This window comes from Quercus lobata, chromosome 5 (assembly GCF_001633185.2).
Source record: "Quercus lobata isolate SW786 chromosome 5, ValleyOak3.0 Primary Assembly, whole genome shotgun sequence".
Classification (NCBI taxonomy): domain Eukaryota; kingdom Viridiplantae; phylum Streptophyta; class Magnoliopsida; order Fagales; family Fagaceae; genus Quercus; species Quercus lobata.
Window position 1 is genome coordinate 68,354,435 of NC_044908.1, and position 12,553 is coordinate 68,366,987.

Genomic DNA, 12,553 nt, shown 5'->3' on the forward strand with positions numbered 1-12,553 from the left:
GGTCTAATTCAATCCATCTCAATTTACTTTGGTCCATTTAGTCCAATTCAGTGTACTTACTTAAGAATGGAAAAAAGACAGGTTTTGGTTGAAAGCACTATCAATTATATGAGTAATATCAATTGAAATTATAGGATAAGTTTTGGTTATCATAATAATCTTCTTAAGAGAACGAGAATTAGAGTAGTAAATTTAAAAATTAAAAATTTTAGTTATACCAAAAGAAATTAGGAAAATATGATACATAATAACAATAGTTAAAAGAATATGGACATTTCAAAAAAGAATAATAATATCAATAAAAAACATAAAAATATAAAATTTTATATTTGTAAAAATAGAGTGATGGAAATTACTTTTTGAAATTGTTTAATTTTTTTACAAAGAACTAATTATCTATAATAAAATTTAGAGAATAAATTATATATTTAAGGACTCAAAAAGAAAAGCCCTAGCCCACCTAGAATAGTGGCCCATAGTCCTTCAAGTCAAGCCCAACACAATGAATTTTTTTAAGAGAGTGGGCTTCTGAATCAAGTGCAATGCTAAGGAAATTACAAACTTAGGACCAACAGAACCAAAGCAGTTAGTGTGATTGAAAAGAACGACAATTCAATATAAGCTCCTCCTCGGGCAAGTCTGAGGATGGGTTTCTCATTAATAAATAGGAGTGATGTGTTTACAGAATGGTGCTATGCTCTCTCTTTCTATGCCTTTTTTCTTGTAAGGTGTTCCTCCTTTATTTCTGTGGGGTTCCCTTCCTTATATAGTCCATTCCATTGCATCTCAGCCTCCCATCTGTATGTTTCAGGAGAACCATTTGGATGCTTGTCCCATTACGACCCTTCTGGAGGTGGTAGAGAGGGCTGTGAGTTGTGAAATCATTGTTCATGTGTCTTTTCCTCGTAAATACGGCCAGTTCAGTTGGTGCAGCGCATTAAATGTGGAGGTGGCAGTCACCTTTCTAGATATTTCCCCATTCCATTGCTTGCGCAACTCTATTGTCTTCCCTGAACCTTTACTTTCCGGTGTAGGTAGTTACTTAAAGTATTCCCGAGGTGTCTTTGCTCCTTCGGATCCTCGGTCAGCGGACCAGTTTGCATTTTCTCCTCGGACTCCTCATTCACAATTGTTGTTTGTTTCAAAATGATCTTAACGTTTTCCCTTCTCGGACTTGGTCCACGTGTCAGACTTTGGTTAATATATATGTGGATTTTTTAATCATCCTCGAACAAGGCCCATGGCCTAAAAATGTGCTCGGATCATTTACTCCCACAATATATATTCAATATAAGTTTTTTATTAGTTTTAATTATCATAATAATCTCCTTTAAGATAATCAGGAATTTGAATAATTTATTTGAAACTTAAAATGTTTAGTTGTACCAAAAAAAAAAAAAAAGCTCTATAACATAATTTCGAAGAATATGGACCACCTTATAAATGAATAATATCAATCATCAATCAAAAACACCCAAAATAATAGAATGATATATTGGTGGAGATAGAAAGATGACAAATAATTTTAAAAATTGTTTAATATTTAGGAAGAATAAAATTATCTTCAATAAATTTTAGAGAACAAATTATACATTATATTACAATTACAAAATGATTATCTATTCCCATGCATCACATCGTGGGCCTGCGATTGGTAATAATTTAATAATTGAAGTCATTGTTTCCTAACAATTTAAACTTTAAAAATAGACGATATTTTGGGTCTGTTTGGAATCTGCTTATTTTACTGAAATCGAAAACTTTTTGCTGAAAGTACGGTAGATAAAGGTAAAAGTTAGCTGTAATAGTATAGTGAGATCCATGAATAGTACCAAAAAGTGTAGTAGGGCTCATAAATAGTAGCAAAAATAAGCTGAATAGTAAAAATAAGTTGACAAAATTAATCATGCCTGTAAAGTTGAATTTATTCAACTATGTGTTGGCTTTATTCTGTACCAAATTTACTTGTAATTCAGCATTTAGAAACCTTATATTTAGGTGGGAATAATGTAAGGGTTATGTGTGAGAGAGTGTTAAGAATTGATCAAGTGTGTGCATCAAGAGGCAACTTGCGATTGGGTCTCGCGATTGACTTGTAAGGGTGACTTGCCAGAATCTAGCACACGTGTAGAGCATGCAGGAAGTTGAAGGGTCAGGACAATTGGATCACCACAGGACAAAAAGTACAGTCTGGCCTTTCTGTTAATTGGCGACTAGAACTTGCGACTCATCCCAGTCGTGAAGTGACTCGCCAGTATACTTTATTTTGCTGAAAATTGACTTTTCACATTTCATCTCATACCTTACTATAAATATCCTTATACTCACGAAATGTAGAGAGCTTCTAGAGAGAATTTTGAGAGAGAAATCCTAGAGAAAAACAAAATTGATTCATCCACAATCTTATACATTTGATTCTCTAAATTTCTCTACTCTCACCCTCTCCATTGTCATACCCTTGAGAGGATCTTAATCCAAATCCTTACCTCACCAAATTCATATCAGTGAGAAGGTTCTTGGTGTTTGAGAAGCAGTTCAAGAGAGAACCAATTCGTATTGGTTGATGCAATGGGCTAATTGCGGGATCCAGTAAGCTAGAGAAGACACGGTTAGGCGTAACTTTGTTGGAGCAAAAAGCTTGGAGGGTTTAGGTGCATTGGATAGATTAGGCTTGGAGGGTTTATTGCTATTTATGTATCCTAATTGATTTTCTAGTGGATAATTTACAGCTCGGCGGAGAGGTTTTTTGCTGAATTCTTCGGTTTCCTCTTCGATAACACGTGCCAGTGTTATCTTGTATTTACTTTTCTCTATCCCTTACTCTTTACTTTATATTACTGCAGAGTTGTGATTAAAATATAGCTTAGAGTAGTTTGCATATTTAGGTATTGTTTATATTTTATATTCCGCACATGCATTATTTGAATATAAGCTTGTATTGGATAATTTGTATTTGAGGGTCTAAACATTCACAAGTGTTTTACACACTAAGTGAGTTTTCAATGCCAAACGGACACTTTATCACAAAAAACCCAAATGACATTTTTGGGTTAGCTATTAGTGCTTGATAATTTCCTTAGATCAATGGGGTTGAAAGAATTCTGCACCCCAACGTAATATAAAAAATTAGCAGTAATTTGAGCTTTTGGGTGGCGTCGAGGGAAGCTAGGAAGTCCCGAGCCAAGCTTTACCCATGTAAAAATATGGTGTTACTTTCAAGTTTCAACTCACAGCTAATTGGCAAATGTTCTACAAAGCATTCGGATAAGCTTTTGCTCAACAGAAGGCAACAAACTTATCATCGAATAGATCAGTTAATTCATTTCAAACATTATCCAATTATGATGTGTACATGATAGCTGCATAATTTATAAATCTCTCATATAAATGTTTCTGCACTTGTACCTTTCGTTTTCCTTTGAATTTCACTAGAGAGACTTGGAACGCGTGTTGGGGACTGATAGAGATAGCAAAGATTTGATAACCATAATGGGAAATTCACGTTTACCAAAAAAACATTGAAGATTCACAGAGTTTCGAAGGGATGGAGAGTGGAGACACAGGAGGGGTCACTGTCCATTCGGCCATACTAACGGACAATTTGCGATAGCATGCAATTTTGATATACACGGTTATCTTTTAATGAAAGAAACTATACTTATCCATCTATTTTTAAGATTAAAAAAATGAAGTACGTATTTGGTTTTGAATTCTTTGACTTACATGATGACAATAAATACCACCATGTGCAGTGTTAAAGTTTTGATACCATTTGAACTGTCCATTAAGTGAAGCAATATATAAACCCCACTATCTTCTGTTTATATTAATTATCTAAAAAAGAGAGTTACGGTGGTAATATACACTACCCATCTCTTATTGCATATATATATATATATATATAACATGCTCCTAGTGACCTAACAGCTCAGGGGTTCTATCTCCTGCATAAACACTTACCTAGCAAAAAAAAAAATCACAGTTATCTTTTACCATGGGTAGTATAGTGCCTATTGATATGACAATTTTCTTACTACAATTATATTGGGATTTTTCAACAGTAATTGGAGTCTTGGGTTTGTGAAACTTTTCCAATTTGTTTGATGGTATACAAATTTCACCATTTCTTTCATAATTAACAACAATGATGCCAATAATGATCTCATATGAAATCTGTCACATTAACATCCTTTGCTTAGATTCATTTAATTTGAAGTATTGATTCAATTCAAAAACAGATTATCTTTTGTAATTTTATAATCCATTTAATTGCGATAAAAAAAAAAATTCTGAAATTTGTGACAATATGTAGCATTGTTGAAAGTTTATATAGGCTTTTTGTGAGGGTAAACAACACCACCACCTAAATTTAAAAGTTTAAAGCTAAATCAGTAAGTTTATGCTTTACAATTTTTCGATTTTTTGTTTTGATCTTCCGTTTAATTAGCTAGTGATCAATGAGTGTAAATGGTAGAGGTAGTTACGATTTATGAGCCTGCGAGTCACAACCAAACCAATCAACGGGTATGATTGTCTAAGGTCATTGAGCTAACTTTGTGTTTTTTTTTTTTTTTTTTAAAAGTGTCATTGAGTTAACTTGAGCCCAACTCAACGGCCTAGTAGATACAACAAGTTAAGCATGTTGGGCTGAGTATTTGAAAATTTAAGGGCCCGTTCGTGTGTTTAAACAATAGTTTTCAGTTTTTTTGAAAATACGTATGAGTGAAAAAGTGTGAAAATACGTGTAATGTTGTTTAAAAACTAAATACATGTATTTAAGTTTATATACCAAACGGGCTTTAAATGTGTTTGGTAACTTGGTTTAGCTTTTTACAAGATTAGTTTTTTATAATTTTTTTGAAGGTTTTGGGTACAAGTGTAATTTACAATTTTACTTAAAAAAAATGAATTTACAATTTTACTTGATGTAGTATCGATTAATTATCTATGACTTATTATCTCTCCCAATCCTCATCAAAATGAGAGTTTTGTTCTATCTTTCACTAAAATAAAAGGCACAAATTCTTTTAGGTATAATAATTATTTTATGTTATGTGCGCTTCACCTATTTTACATATTAAATATAAATATTATTAAAATTTTTGGACATTGTGTATAAAATTATTGACGTTGTGTGTATGAAGTGTATATCAATGAGTGTGAAAAAACAATTATAAAAAAAGATTATCGTACACTGGATATGACCTTTTAAATGTAATCTTACCTATGTTGCGTAAATAAACAAAAAAGTTAGTGTTAATACTAAATAGAATCCATTTAAAATATAAATCATGCCAAAGCACATTAAATAAATAATTAAGAGCCCTTCTACCGACATTCCCAAAGTAAAAAACTTTTGTAAATAAGCATTACCTTCAAAAATTGTGAGAGAGAGAGAGAGAGAGAGAGAGAATCTAATGCAATTCCCTTATATTTTCAGTCAAGACACTCAAACTTTCATCAATCATGGCATTTGCCATTACAAAGCAGTGTAAGTACTATAATTAATGGACATTCTCGATATTTTCATTCAAGGAAGATACTCAAACTTGCATGATTTGTGACCTGCCACCAAAGACAAAGAAGAAAAATCATGACATTTTCCACTACACATGCTAGTAAAACCAATTAAGATAATGTATTCAATTGTCACCTCATTGCCTATAGTACAATCTAGTGATTCCCATCCACCCTTGGATGCTTTCTAGTTTCTAGTACAACCTAAAGATCTCTTGCTCAAAACCCATTCTAAAATAGATGACAAACCCTTCAAAAATCAAGTAATTTCCACATGGATTATACCTTAATTTAGGCACATGGACTTGTATTCTCAACTTCTATAGGTCAATGTTATTGTATTTATTTGATTGAACAGTAAGATTATATTGACTCAGATCTAATTTCAGAAATCCTGAGTAAAATTTCTAAACATCTCACATCATTCAATAGACTTGAAGTATAGTGAATTATAGTGTGATTCCTTTTTCTTTCCTCCATTAAGTAGTAGGTCCAATTAAGAAGCTATAAAGTATACAGAAACAAATTAAATTGCAATCCTGTTATTAATCTGAGTTGAAAAGAGAGTTGTGTGGGATTGGGATTTCTTAGATATCTTACTTGGATCAAGATCTGTGATCATTGCAGCAGCGTTAAAATAGCAAGTAGCTCCAATGTGCTTGAATTTCTGATAGTAGTTGTTGAAGGCATAAGAGGCATGATCCCTTATTGTATTTGGTAAGTAGCAGGGCTTGTTTACTTGTATTGTGCTGCAATCTGCTCCTCCTTTTCCACAAGCCCAGTTAAGGGCCTTAAGCAGCTCATCATCTGGGGTCTGCTCATCAGCTATGCACCATTCCTCAAATTGCCCATCTAACATTAATCACCAAAAAAAGTTTATAATTAGACACAGCATTTGATGATTAGGAACCACATATAATATATGAAGGGCTATGAACTTTGTTAAAGTTCAACCTGCTAACAAGTAACACAAAAACATGAATCATTGGCTTCTTAACATAAAGTGAAAGGTTTAAGGGTATACATATCACAAGGCACAAAATAGAGTGCTTTGAAATGAAGACAGAGCAATATGTTTTTGTTTAATTTTTTTCATATCAATCCATGTACCATGCATTTGTACCCTTATAAAATTTGTTTTGCATATCAAACGGTGCTACATATTCGTTATCCACCATGTTAATAATTATAATAAAAAAGGGATAGTGATGATTCTACCAGATTTTTGCAGGGTAAGTGTCAAAAGGAGCAGAGCTAGAAGAGTTCTTAAAAAAGCAGATGACATTGTTCTCCAGAAGCTGCTGCAGGAGCTTAATCTATAGCCAGAATTGGACATTCACATTACAACCAACAGTAAATCCTATATATCAAGTAACTTTGATACTATCAAAGAAACTCTCAGCTTTAACGAAAGTTGAGATACCATTCTATATGCATTCCTTCAATCATACGTAAAAAATTTAGACCTTTTTTTTCTTTGAAATGCCTAACATACCCTCATTTCTAAATTTTGATTCTGAAAATCATTTACAAAAATGCTAAAAACGGACACCTTTAATTTAGTGTTTGAAAAAAAGTGTACCCATGTCCCATTTCGGATACGTTGGTATCCTTGATTGACTAAAAGGAACATTAATTGTCCTTAATTTTAGTCCCGTTACGGGATTCTCCAAAGACAGATTTAGTTCCTATAAATATTATATTATATTAAGGGTTCACAGTTAAACAACAATTTATAATGATAAAGATGTAGGCTTGTAGCTGTTAAGGGTTTTCTGTTGTGAACATTAGTCGTCAGGCCGAAACACATAAATCCTTACTTCCACTCTCTCTTTCTCTTGCCAAATCTTTTATTTTTTGTTACTATTATTTTAATACGCTATTAGATATGTTTTTCTATGGCCTTTAATAGTTTTTGAGCAACCCACCACCAATCATCGCTCAACTACAGCTAGCCATCGTTTTCTAGTCACTTCTGGCCATTGTTTTTCTTTGGACATGACACTTTGCCACTCTTGTTTTGGACTATAATTTTGGGGTCTATTTTCCTTTTTGAGGTACTCATATCATATCACGCAAATAGCTGCATCAATCAATCTTTCTGGGATCAATCTATATGAAATTTGCCAACTCTCTCACATGATTCATCATCACTGTCCTCTACCAATATTCCTTAGGCCATTAGTGTAGCCATCCTTGGGCCAGAGTAGCCGCTCTTTGGTCACTTTTGCAACTATTCTTATGCCCTAAAGTCCTCTTCCGGCATTCATTCATTATCCGTTGTCATCAACATTTTGCATGATTCATTCCACATTATGCCTGACCCATTTTATATCCAATTTGGTCATTCATGGTCATCTTCAAGGCATCTTCATGTACTTACATTCCAAACTTAAGGCATCATTTGACATCTACCTTAAGCTTGAGGGAGGATGTTAGTATATGATGCATATCGCAATTAGCACATGTTGAGATCCTTGTTTGACTAAATTTAAGGAACATTAATTAATTGTTTTTGATTTTAGTCCAATCAAGAGAATCTCCTAAGTTAATTTTACTTCTTATATATATCCTACTTAAGATTCACGGTAAAACAAAAATTCATAATTATAAATATGTAGTTATTAAAGACTTTTTGTTGTATATGTAGACCGTCAAACTGAATCATATAAAGCTTTTCTTTTGCTCTCTTATTCCCTCTCTAAATCTTATATTTTTCTTTTATTTTAACAAAAAGGGCCAGACATGTTATTAACTTATCATTGAATTGAAAGCAACTTGCTACTTTATGAGTGAAAGTTGTATTCCACATCTAACAGATGTTATATCGTCTAATGGACAAAGAATTCCTTTAGCTTGATCTACCCTCCCACTGAATTAAGCGTTGGCTGATACGTATGGAATACTTTTATGTGCAATTTTATCACTTGTTTTATACGTTTCTGGTAAGTGTCTTTTCAAGTCTTCATACACAAGACATTAAAGTATATTATACAACCCATATACCAAGGAAACTCAATAGAAAAAAACTAAAGAAGTAAAGTGTTCATTTTTAAAATTCCACAACAATGCTGAATGTTGTCCCATGTTAGTGCATCTTGCACATGTATAACCAAAGAAGCCATAGCTAAAGGAACAACTTAAAACAAGACAATCCAAAACACATTACAAATTTGAGATAAAGTAATTTAATGAAAAGAATGTATGAATTGGATATAATTAATATACCATTTATCGTAAGAGTATTGTATATTACACAGTACACTACAGTACACCCAATAACTTCCTAAGAAGTTATTCATTCATCCTAATAATCTCAATTAGAATTGAGTTGAAGAAGGTTTCAAAGACAAATTTATGCCCCCCAAGAGTTGCTGCAAACCATGAATACCTTGTCCATTTCATTCTCCTCCATATCATTAGTGGCGACTCTAGGATTATTTTTAAGGGGGGGTCAATAAGAAACATAAATTATACAAAATTCTAAATAAAAGAGAACTTGAATATATCAACATCACAAAAAAAAAAAAAAAAAAAAACTGAAATATATAAAGTTTTACAATCGCTTTCTACGATGTTTCATATTTTGAATTTGTTGCATGATATATTCATTATTAATCCTACAAACTATATCTCTTTCAATATACACAACCAAACAATCATTCATCAATTGATCTCCCATTTTATTGATTTATTTCAATTTTTTTAAGATCTAAGTGAATTTTTTCTAAGGTTTAAGATTAACAAATTTCTACTTTTGTTGTTAGGCTTATTAATTTTTTTCCAAATTTTATATCAAATTGGTTTTTTTTTTTTTTTTGGTGTGTGTGTGTGTTTAAAAAGACCAAAATATTGTTAAAAGAATTATATTCAGGGTCCGTTTGGATTGAGCTTATTTTTGCTGAAACTGAAAACACTGTAGCAAAATAATTTTTAAATGTGTGAATAGTGTCGTGGGACCAATTTTTAATGAAAAAATTGATGAAAAGTGAAATTTGTGGGTTTGTGAACAGTGCACGGATGCACTGTTCATGGTTGACTTGGTCAAATAGTGCGGTTGGAAAAAAAAAAAAAATTCAGAAAATGCAAATGCAGCTATAATTCGAATCCAAACGGGCACTTAAACTTATTTTCAACTGGGCTTAAAAAAAATATAGGACTAAGGTGTTCAAAATTTTATTCTAGAGGTCAAAACCAAAAAAGAGAATATATATATATATATATATATTGGTTTCAGTATAGGGGGATGAACCCCTTGGGCCATGGTTGTCAAAATCGCGATCCGGATCGTAAAATCGCACGATTTTACGATCCCATCTCACCAAAAAGTTTAAAATCGTAACTGGATTGCAAAAATGGTAAGATCGTATGTAGGAGCGTGTAGGATCGTATGGGATCCTACCGATCTTACCATTTGGCTTGATTTTTATTTATTTATTTATTTATTTTTATTTATTTTTTTTTTTTTACGTGGGATTCATTTGGGTAAGATAATCCACCTAAACCCACAAGCCTCATAAGCCCAATAATGAATTGAAGTCCCAAATTTACCCCTATGTCTACATAAAATCTCAAAAAAAACCTATAGTACTTAAGTTTGATGTTTTCAAAAACAAAACCTAAAATATTTAAATGATGAAATGGGATATGACAATAACAGTGATTAGATTAGAAGAATCTTAGAATGAGAATTCTCTTTTGGATTTCATATTTGTAATTAGCTAGTTTACCTTAGATTGAAAATTCTCTTTTGGATTACATATTGTATATTTTTAGTTAGCTAGTTTTTATATGCTAATTAGCCTAACTTATTTTGGATTTGGAACTTAGAATTTGGAAAACATTTTCCATATGTGTAGATAATATTTTGGTACTTAGTTGCTAATTAAATATGAACTGAACTTTTTAGATACATTATGTCAAAAGTTAAATATATTTTGTTTTGTTAGAATGACATGAGAACGATGTAGTGCGTGCAAATTACATTTTATGATGCAATTTTTTTTTAATGGATGAATTCATATTTTAAGTGATTATATAACATACAAAGTCACTATCAATAGGTTTTTTGCTTAAATTTGAAAATAAGTAGGATCTTACGATCCACAATCCGATCTTACAATTTACGATCCTACCTACCTTCCACGACCTATGTAGGATTCCGATTTTTACAACCTTGCTCTGGGCTCCAACTGGAGCCACTCCTGCATATCATACCAAAAAAGTTTTCCCATCCTGGCCTCCTGCAGGAACATAATTTGACCACCACCATTTGAACAAATTAATGGGCCTCAAGTGCCCATACACGTCATTTCCAACACAACACAACAATCTCAGAGTACTTCACCCCGAACTCCTCCATCACATACAGATTGAAAGCCACAATTTTATTGATCCTTGTGTCATACTTAGGGCCAGCCCAACAACTTTTGGGGGGTTTAAAAGTGAAAAATTTAAATGAAGCCTTTTAACAAAAAATGAGGCCTTTTTTTATATTTAAATATTAGTAACAAATTTATCCCTACATCCTTTTTTAGATTCAATTTATTTTTCAACTTTTTAACTCTTTTTTTTTTTAATAAATTTTTTTAATATCTAAATAGATATTTTTTAGTAGACACTTATAATGAACAACAAGTATATAAATAAATAAAACACGATTCATAATTGAAAATTATAATTTAACTAAAAATAAAATTTAAAGTATAGAATAATAGAACTTGATTTATCAATACCGATCAATGGCAAAGCCAGAAATTTAGGTTGAGGGGAGGGGGGGGGGGGAGGGGGCAAGATAAAAGACAGTATTGAAAGTAAAAAATTTATCTGAAAAATATTAATCAATATTAATAACAAAGTAAATAACCAACTATATGCTAATGAAATTCTCATACACAATCTAACATAAAATGTAAACTTTAATTTATTTTTTCACACCTATTTTAATTTATTCAATTGCTCTCGACGATTTTTCATATTTTAAAACCGCTGCATGATTTCTTCGCACTCAATAATCTTAAATATATATCTTTATCAATATATGTGACTAAGCAATTATTTATCCATTGATTTCCCATTCGATTGTGTAATCAATTTTTAATTATGTTCATTGCTGAAAACATTCTTTCAACAGTAGCTGCTGCAACTTGTAAGATCAATGCTGAGGTCACTAACATGTAAAACAATGGATATAAAACATCCTTTTTTATTTCTACTCTTATTTTAATATAAAAGTTGTTGGAGTGTAGGTCTATTTATGTGAGAGAATTAGCATTGGTGGTGCTAAAAAGCCATTTTGCTATTTTTAGCGCCATCAATTCTAAAAAGCCTGCTGCAGTGGTGGAGGAAAAGCCAAAAAATTTGGCTGTTGAGCTACAGTGCATAACCAAAGATGTCTGTGCACCATAGCAAAGATGGTAAAAAAAAAAAAAAATTATTAGAAGTTATATTATTTTATTGTGTTGGTGGTGGTAGTTGTCATTTATTGTAGTAGATATATTATTTTATTGTGTTGAATGTTAAAATAAAATCACTGCTGTTGAGTGTTTTGTAAAATGAGGCGGTAAAATAGATAAAACATTTTTCTGTGGTGCTAAATTGTGAAATTTTTGACATCACCAATGATGCTCTAAGAGAAGTTGCCGTGAGAATTGAAAAAAATAAAATTTATTTGTCCTTTTGTGGTGTAGGGGGGCAAATAAGGCATTTTTGTATAATATAGTAATATTATACTATTATTAGAGAAATATTTGGAACCCCCCTCCCTCCGCCCCGATACCAATGTTACAACTTAACTAATGTTGTGACCACTTTATAATCTAAACCTCCATGAATAAAAATTAATTTATTACGTGATTTAGGAAATTAATATCACCAATATAAATTGGTTGATATGATATATATCAAATTATCAATTTGTGTTATGGTTGATAAGTTATAAAGCAAAAGATTTGCACGTCACGTGGTTCACTCTCTCAGTAGCTATGTGATATGTTTAGAAAGATAATAATAATAATAATAATAATAATAATAATAA

At 31.8% G+C, this 12,553-nt stretch overlaps 1 protein-coding gene across 1 annotated transcript; it reads right to left on the reverse strand.

The window, feature by feature from the left end:
• Positions 1-5,429: 5,429 nt before the first annotated feature.
• On the reverse strand, positions 5,430-6,865 carry LOC115988462 (glucan endo-1,3-beta-glucosidase 4-like). The gene is made up of 3 exons (XM_031112035.1): positions 6,736-6,865; positions 6,118-6,369; positions 5,430-5,565 (listed from the first exon to the last, which is right to left on the reverse strand). The coding sequence occupies exons 1-3, from the start codon at positions 6,851-6,853 to the stop codon at positions 5,531-5,533; spliced, it is 405 nt and encodes a 134-aa protein (XP_030967895.1). The 5' UTR covers positions 6,854-6,865; the 3' UTR covers positions 5,430-5,530.
• Between the last annotated feature and the right edge of the window lie 5,688 nt (positions 6,866-12,553).